At 36.3% G+C, this 9,280-nt stretch overlaps 1 protein-coding gene across 3 annotated transcripts in view; it reads right to left on the minus strand.

Moving 5' to 3' along the window:
- Ranbp3l (RAN binding protein 3 like) overlaps positions 1-9,052 on the minus strand; it is a 54,174-nt gene extending 45,122 nt beyond the window's left edge. For all 3 annotated transcript variants that reach the window (XM_040273721.2, XM_040273723.2, XM_005325676.5), the window contains exon 1: positions 8,464-9,052. In XM_040273721.2, the coding sequence (XP_040129655.2) occupies positions 8,464-8,548 (85 nt within the window). In that variant the 5' untranslated portion in view covers positions 8,549-9,052. The remainder of the gene's footprint in view (positions 1-8,463) is intronic.
- Positions 9,053-9,280: the final 228 nt, after the last annotated feature.

A 9,280-nucleotide genomic window follows, 5' to 3' on the forward strand; every position in this document is an offset into this window, starting at 1 on the left:
ATCATCTTTAGCATCTGTCTGCAATGTTTGTTTCAAGTGTACAGGGTTTTTTTTTTCCCCTTTGCACATATTTTGTTGTCTTAACCAATAAGCATTTCCTTTTATTTTTCTTACTATAAAGAACATTTCAAATTTTTCCATTTCTTTACTAGTATATAGAAATATAATTGTTTTTGTATATTGACAAAGTAATACATTTATTAGTTCAAGTATCTTTTTAAAATAGATTCCTTATGATTTTTCAACATAAACTATCAATCATATGTCAATAAAGACAGTTTTTCTTCTCTTTCCAATATGTCAGTTTTTTTTTTTCTTAACTTAGTACACTGGCTAGTATCTCCAGTATGATGTTGAATATAAGTGGTAATAGTGGACATTCTTATTGTCTTTAGAAGTGTTCAGTTTTTATTATCAAGGGATGTTAGCTCTTGCCTTTTTGTAAACATTTTTTATCAGGTTGAGGAAATTCATTTCTATTACAAATTCTTTGGGTTTGTGTATCAACTAGTGTTGAATTTTGTTTATGGTTTCTCTGCATGTTTCTGCATTACAGATTCTACAGATATTAAAGGGTTACTATTATTATTTAAGGAGTAATAGCAATAATTTTGCTCCTTTGATATCTATAGGATCTGTAATGAGACCCTTTATAACACTCTTGATATTGGTAACATACTTTGTATCTTTTTATTAATTAAGATAATTTATTAATTTTGTTAATATTTTCAAAGAAATAGCTTTGGGAACCAGACTGATGAACAGACTATGCTTGTTTTCAGGAATAGGAGAATGAAATACTTTGGTTTGCGTTTGTTAAATTCAGCTTCAAAACTGTAATTAGGATGGCCTTAGGAAACATTAACATTTTTTTAAGTCTGATAAAAATACATGTATATAAAATTTACCATCCTGATCATTTTTAAGTGTACAGTTTAGTAGCATTAACTATATTCCCATGGTTGTACAACCTTTCTGCAGAACTCTTTTCACCTTGAAAAACTGAAGTCTGTAACAGTAAATCCTCACATATGTACCATCTGTTAAGGAAGCTTATTATGGAAAGAACTTCTCGACTGTGTATGAGCTTGAATATGATCAAGTCTAATAGTTTAGAAATATGATTTCTCCTTTTTCTAATTGTTCTATATTTGTCTCTACCAATTACTCCATAAATGCCAATAATGACTTTGTAGATAGACCAAAACTCATTGGCACCTCATTGAGGCTCCCTTTTAGTGACAGAAAAACGGAAATATAATCCCAGTCCATTTTAATTATGTGTCATACCTCAAAGGAGTCAGGTTGTATACTCAGCAACACTAGTTTAGGATCACAGAAGTGAAATCTAATACAAATCTATTTTGAAAAGTAAAACCGTTTTTCTTGTTATTTTTTCATATAAAATGCATTAATTTTATAATAACTGCTGGATTCCTATTTTCATGCCTATATATTTATTCCTCAGTGCTTACATTTTTTACATATTTGAAATTAAATGAATTCATGAATATCCACAGAAAACACTTAAGGAAATTATGCACTCACAACAATCTAAGTATAGTTTGTGTTTTGTGGTTTAGATTCCAAGCAAATTTGATGACATAGAACATGGGCACTACTTACACTTTAAATTCATGTTTACATAGTTCTAAGCTAGGTGTAGTGCCTTGCAAACTCCTCAAAAGCAGTGACTAAAACATGAAGAACGATAATAAATACAGCAAAGCTAGAGGTTTATAGGATCAAATGAAATTTTATTCCACCCAAAGGGTGCAAAGAGAATTATTACCTCATTTCTTATTACTGAATACCTCAGCAAATACATACTAGAAAATACCTTGAAGTATACAAAATCAACATGCAAAAATCAATAGCTTTCCTATACAGCACTAATGAATTCAGTGAAAAATAAATCAGGAAAACAATTACCATATTACCATAGCTTCAAAAAAAAAAAAAACCTAAAATAAATCTAACTGAGGAGGTGAACGACTTCTACAGTGAAAATGATGGAACACTAAAGAAATAAATTGAAGAAAACACTAGAAGATGGAAAGACTTCCCATATTTATCGATAGGCAGAATTAATATTCTTCACAGAATTAAAAGAAAAAGTACTAAAATTTATTTGGAAGAATAAAAGACCTAGAATAGTGAAAGTAATTCTAAGCCAAAAAAGAAAAAGAAATGCTGGAGGCATCACAATATCCAACTTTAAATTATACTACAGAGCTATAGGAACAGCTTTATGGTTTATGTGATACTGGCCAAACCAGACACATAAACCAATGGAGCAGAACAGAAGACACAGAGACAAACCCATAAAGATACAGTCATCTGATCTTTGACAAAGGTGCAAAAAAACACTCTGGGAAAAAAAAAAGTCTTCTAAACAAATGGTATAAAAAAATTTTAAACAAATCCATTCATAGAAAATGAAACTAGATCATCCTGCACAAAAGTCAATTCAAAATGGATCAATGATCCAGATATTGCCAGGCATGGTGGCGCACGTCTATAATCCCAACGACTCCAAAGGCTGAGGCAGGAGGATCTGGAGTTCAAAGCCAGCCTCAGCAACATTGAGGCATTAACCAACTTAGTGAGATCCTGTCTCTAAATAAAATACAAAATAGGGCTAGGGATGTGGCTTAGTGGTTGACTGCCCCTGAGTTCAATCCCTAGTACCAGGAAAAAAAAAAAAAAAAAAGATCCAGAATTAGCAAGTGCTGTAAGAACATGTAGGATCAATACTTCAACATACAGGCAGGCCTAGGCAATGCTTTTCTCAATAGGACTTCTAAAGTTCAGGAAATAATACCAAGAATTAATAAATGCTTCTGCACAGAAAAAGAAAAAAAAATGTCAAGAGAAAGCCTATAGAATGGGGGAAGACTTTTGTTTGCTACTTTTTTTGTCAGAAGATTCATATCCAGGGTATGTAAAGAATTTTAAAAATTTACACAAAAAGAAATAACCCAATCAATAAATGGGCAATGAGCTAAACAGATATTTCTCAAAAGAAGAAAAACAAAGGACCAATAAATATATGAAGAAATGTTCAGTATCTTCAGCAATTATGGAAATGAAGATCAAAGCTACATTGACATTTCATCTCACTTTAATCAGAATGGCAACACTCAAGATATAAACAAGGGCTGGAGCTGTGGATCAATGGTAGCACATTCGCCTGACATGTGTGAGGCAATGGGTTCACTGCATAGAAAAACTAAAGGTCTATCAACAACTAAAAAAAAAACAAAAATTAAAAAAGAATAAAAACAATCAAATGCTGGAGAAGATATGGAGAAAAAAGATCACTTTTACTTTGTTGGTGGCATTGTAAATTAATGCAACCACTACGGAAATCAGTATGGAGATTCCTCAAGAGTAGAAATAGAACCACCATGTGACCCAGCCATACTACTTTTTTGTATTAATCCTAAAGAATTAAAATCAACATACTATAGTAATACATGCATACTCATGTTTATAGAAGCACAATTAACAATAGCCAAACAATGGAACCAGCCTAGGTGACTATTAATGGATGAATGCCATGTATACACAACAGAGTTGTATTCAACCATAAAGAATGAAATTTTCTCATTTGCAGGAAAATTGATGGAACTCGAGAGCATCATGTTTAAGTGAAATAAGACAAACTCAGAAAGCCAAGGGTTATGTTATCTCTGATATATGGAAGCTGGGGTGCGGGGGAGAGAAGTAATAAAAGAGAAAACAACCTGGACAGGAATCATGTTTGCATTCCCAGTGTCTCATAGAGCATCTGGTACATAGTAGGTATTCATTAGAAACATGTTGAATAAATAAATGGTTGATGACATTAATCTTTATTTCTTGTCTTCCAAATTTGTGATTTTTAGGAAACTGCCTTAAACAAAGCTTGTTCAGATCAAAGCTCATGCATAAAATCACAGCAAAGTGTGATATGATAAATAATATATTTGGTCCTGATCCCCACTCCCAGCACAGTTCTTCAGAAACTCTGAATTTTTGCAGTGATAGGTGTGTCTTTGTTATGCTAATGAGCGAACCCACAGGGACCTTTAGATTTTTATGATTTTTATGCCACATCAAGAAGACCAAACATATACCATTAGAGGTTGGACCTTGCAGCCTCAGCCCCGCAACCTCCTGGATGGGGAAAAGGATTGGGATTGAGTTCAATCACACGGCGAATGATTTCATCAATCATGCCTGCAAAATGAGACCCAGATAAAAACTTTAGACACTGTGCTCAGTGGAGCTGTCTGGTAGGTGAACACATCAGTGCGCTGGGAGCGTGGCGAGCCCTGACTCCAGGGAGACAGAACCTTCTGTGCTCATGATCCTTCCAGATCTTGTGCTACACATCTCTTCATCTGGCTGTTCATCTGTATCCTTTATAATAAATGCTAATCATTAAGTACAGAACATTCCTGAATTCTGTGAGTCATTCTAGAGAATTATCAAATCTGAGGGGCTGGTGGGAGGCCTTTTTGTGTTTGCCCTGGCAGAAGTGCAGGTGGCTTGGGACACCTGAAGTTTGTGGCTGGCGTCATGTCTAAAATGGGGCAGCGTTTTTGAGACTGAGTCCTTAAGTTGCAGGAGGTCTCGCCTAATTCTGGATAGTGTCAAATCAAGCTGAATTATAGGACACTCAGAGAATTGGTATCAAGAGAATTGGTATCAGAGCAAAGAAAATCAGGAGGAATTCCAAGGCAGCTTGAGTTTCTCTGATATAAAACAAAACAAACAAACAAACAACAACAACAACAAAAAAAAAAACATTGTAAACTTAGGATCATAGATTTTATGAAATAGCTGTGTATAGCAGAATGAACACTGTAACCAAATCTTCATAACTGCCAAATCTTGGAAAATTCACTTGATCTTGAAGATCCCTAGTATCTACATCCTCAAAAGTGAGGCTAATGATACCTATCTGGAATGGTTAATTTTATGTGTCCACTCGTCTGGGCCACATTACCTATAGAGTTGATCTACATTTTGGATGTTTCAGTGAAGGTGCTTTGGGATAAGATTTATATTTAAATTGGTAAACTTTGAGTCAAGCAGATTGCCCTCCACAGTGTGAATGGGCCTCCTGTATCAGTTGAAGGCCTGAATAGAACTAGAAGACTGACCTTCCAGAGTAATGAAGACCATGCTTCAGTGGTAACATTGTCTAACCGTAATATTGGCTCCGCCTGGATCTCCAGCCTGTTAGCCCATACTGCAGCGTATGGACTTGCCACCTCTGTAATTGTGCCCATCAATCCCATAAAATAAATTCCTCCCCTGCCACACACACCCACCATTAGTTCTGTTTCTCTAGAGAACTGTGACACACAATTTCATCTGGTTGTTGCAAGAATTCAATGAGATAATGTATTTGAAACCACTTTTAAAAAATAAAGCACTGTAAAGCATGAGGGTAGTTGCCTGCCTAGTACATGACCTGTGTGAAGAGCTTTGCTGAGGTTTGTAGACATACATATTAATAGTCAAAGGAGGTCACAGGATCAACTTCCTAGATTTCTGTTCTGGACAAAGACAGCATCTGTGGCCATGAAATGTCAACGTATTGAAGACAGGAAATCATGGCTTAGCGGACGTAGTTCCATTTACACAACCAGCAATAGGCACAATTCTTTGCACATAGTTGTTGTCACATAATTGCTGGAGAATAAATGACTTTTATTTATGTGACCAATCAAAAAAGTACACTTTTGTGAATAACTGCATGGAAATTGTCAAATACCTTGGAATTAACCCAGGCACTTTGACATACAGCATGGAGGGTTAGAAAACACGTATGTATGGAAGCTCTTCAAAAGAGTTAACTGTCAGTTGATCATAGTCTGTGTGCTAAATAAGGGGGCTGGAAGATTTAACTGAGAAGCCAAAGCCAGGACCCCAGGGTGCTTCCTTGATCAAACCTACAGCCAGACCTCCTTCTCAAACCAAAAGGCTTTGCTTTCATGCACCTTTGCTGACCTCTGCATAATAGCAAGGTGTAAATATAACTTGGAGAAAATATCAGGGTCACTGCACTGAATGACTACTTTTAAACTCCGGGACTGGAATAAATATAAACTTTAAATTCCAGTCATTGGAACGCTATTTAACAGCAGAGCAAACACTACCCAGCGTCACTTGACAACTCAGATCTCCAGATGACTTTTTGAGTAGCAGTCAATGCTTCACAACTCCATGAATTGTGGTTTATGTGGGCAGATATTTTTGAGGCTCAGCCGTAGAAGAACACGGTTGCTTTCAAAACATTCTAAGCAAAAAGTTTCAGTCTGAAAAAGAAAACCAGACTTCTAGTCTTGTTGGTATTTTTGGAACTTCTTCATAATGACATTTCCAGGCTTCTCTGGATATGGGAGTTAAAGGAGAACCCACCAAGACAGACTGCCTTAAATTAAAACAACAGTACAGATATTAGTTTCCACTTACAAAATTGGGAAAGAATTTGTAAAACACTGCCCAGTATTACTGAAAGCATATCCCTTCACTGCTTATTGGAAAACTATTTGACAAAAAAAAAGTTCATTAATTAAAATTAAAAAGAAAAAAGAAAAGTTTAAAGAAAGCTCAATACTTTGAAGATACAATTCTACCTCTAAGACTTTCACCCAAGAAAATAATCCTATATCAAAACAAAGATCCAGTCACTCATTCCGGTTCAATGCTGTGTTGATTCTAATAGTGAAGAATTAGAAATAAATGCAATGTCTAACAGTAGGGAATCATCTAAGGGAATTTTGCTTCATCTATATGAAGGAATAGTATGCAACCATTAAAAATAAGGTTGAAGAAGAAAAACTTTAAACCTACTCTCAGATAAAACTATCCTGGAGTCAATTGAGCCTGGTACAGGCAATTGGGAATTTGGTCATCATGTTGTTAAAAGAAAAAGCAGTCTACAAAGCACTGTGTACAAAATGTCTATTTTTATTTTTAAAAAACAAGCAATATAGATTTATACATGTGCATAAAAGAAAAAGCTAGAAGAGTAGACATTAAAATGTTGAGAATAACATATCTTCAGGTGGTGGGGTGACAGGGGATTTTTTTTTTTTATCAGATGCTTTATTCTCCCCTCACCAAATCTTATAAAATAAAAATTCAATCAGCAATTGCCAGGGGTGGGGTACTTTTAAACATTTTGAACAAAACGAATAGCAAATAAACAAACAAAAAGCCTGTGATAAACTAGGGTTATCTACTAATAGAAGAAGAAAAACTTTTTACAGAGCCATGTCTAAACCCCAGTGCACTTCCGGACTTCACACTCTAAGGCACTTTGTTCAAAATAATTTAATTTAGGCTTAATGGTCTAGCGTGACCTGAAAACTTCACATTATCTTCATTTAACATGAAGTATTTCCTACCCACACTGTGCTAAGCCTCGCACAGTGTGATGAAGTCACTATGTATTCATACACAGAGGTGGCTGGACACTGTCACATAAATGTTAGCACACAGACACCACCTTGGAAGGGGGAGGTTTTGGCCATCAATCACTATTATTTATCTCACAGAAATCTAAGACTATATCTAGAGGAAAATAAATGAAGAGCTCCTAGCCTGGATCCATATGTAAACAGATCCATCACAGCTACTGAGGAGAAGTTAGAAATGTCTGGTACATCCTTCACCTCTGGGAGCACCCAGCCTTCCCACAAGGGTCCTTGATGTCTCTGATAGAGTGGATTGGAAGAATCGTCTTGTCTATTCATGTCAATCCTCTTCCACTAACTAGTGCAGCTGGGTGGGCAATGGATTTGAAATTTTAAAACAACTGTTGGTGAAAATGGCTGAGAGGTGGGTTAGTTTAGTTCTAAATAAGTGCCCATCAAGTGAAACCTAACACTTTTCCTGGTTCATTTCCAGCTGTTCCTGCACCATAAAAAGGAAAGAATTGACAATATTTATGTATTCATATATAATTTTTACATATGAATCAGTCAGAGATCCAGAAAAAGTTAGTCTTAAACAAAGTTCACAAGTGTCCCACTTTGTCCACTGTGATGACACAGGGGGATGGTTCCAAGCTAACTATAAACCTACTCTCAGATAAAACCATCCTGGAGCCAATTGAGCCTTGCCTGCATGGGTGTTTTGAATTAAAACAAACAAACAAACAAAAAAAACTAGCAAACTTTTAAAAACTGACAGTGAATAGAAGTTTAAGCACATAAGTTTCCAAGGAACATGCGATCTCATGGTCTCCCAGTTCATGATGAAACTTTGAAACTCAATAGACAATCCAAGTTAACCCATTATTATGCCTCATCGTTATACCTTCTCTGAGAGTTGAAAGATGCAAGATTGTACATCATTTTTACAAGACTGTACAGATACTGCATCAGCCCACCATTCTTCTGGAAATGAAAATAGACAGAAAGTCACAGAGCATGGAACTCATTAGCCAGACAGACTCACCTTGCTGTCGCTGATCCTCCTGCAGGTGACAGGTGCTCGGACTGGTGAACAGGTGGCTGCTGCCCTTTCTTTGTGTGGTAGACATGGTACCAGCAGTCTGGCTGTGGCTGGAGAATTGCTAGGGCATTTCCTTCCCCCAGCCCGTCACCTACACTGGTCCCCAGAAGGCACCCGGAACCACAGGTACACGCAGATCCTGGCTTGTGTGTAAAACATTTACTCTGCTAATAAACTTCCAAGTTTTTCCAAGTCATGACTCCTGAAATAAATATTTACCAATGTTACTTCTCCTACATAAAATGATGCCAATTCATTTGGCTAAAAATGAGACTTAGTCCCTTTACTTCAAAGCAAATTGAAACTTTCTTCTCTTGTAGTCTAAAATCCTGCAAAGTCACTATTTCTAACAGATTACAGTTTTGGTAAGTTTGGTAATTCTTGTCTGCTGATGTGAAATCCAATTTCTTCGGTACTTAGAGATGACTGCTGGAGTCAAGTAAAAAGTGGTGCGGGGTTAAATCAAGTGATTCCTATGCCTGTGCCTAGTCTGAGTTGCCCTCAGTGACAGCTGGACTTGTACAGTTCTTAAAGGAGACTGGAAGGAGGAGGAGCCAAGGGACTAGGCTGATTAGCATAGTGAGGCAGGCCAGAAGTGGCCTGCTTTGAATAATAGTGACCAGAGCAGGGATTCTAATGATGTCCCGCTGTTACAGTAATTAAATCTCTGACTTCCAGTCCTTTGTTTGTAATTAAAACACAAGCTGAAAACAGGGGTTTATCTTGCGTGGATATTCTTTTCTACATGTGAAATCTAAAA

This window comes from Ictidomys tridecemlineatus, chromosome 1, assembly GCF_052094955.1.
Source record: "Ictidomys tridecemlineatus isolate mIctTri1 chromosome 1, mIctTri1.hap1, whole genome shotgun sequence".
Classification (NCBI taxonomy): domain Eukaryota; kingdom Metazoa; phylum Chordata; class Mammalia; order Rodentia; family Sciuridae; genus Ictidomys; species Ictidomys tridecemlineatus.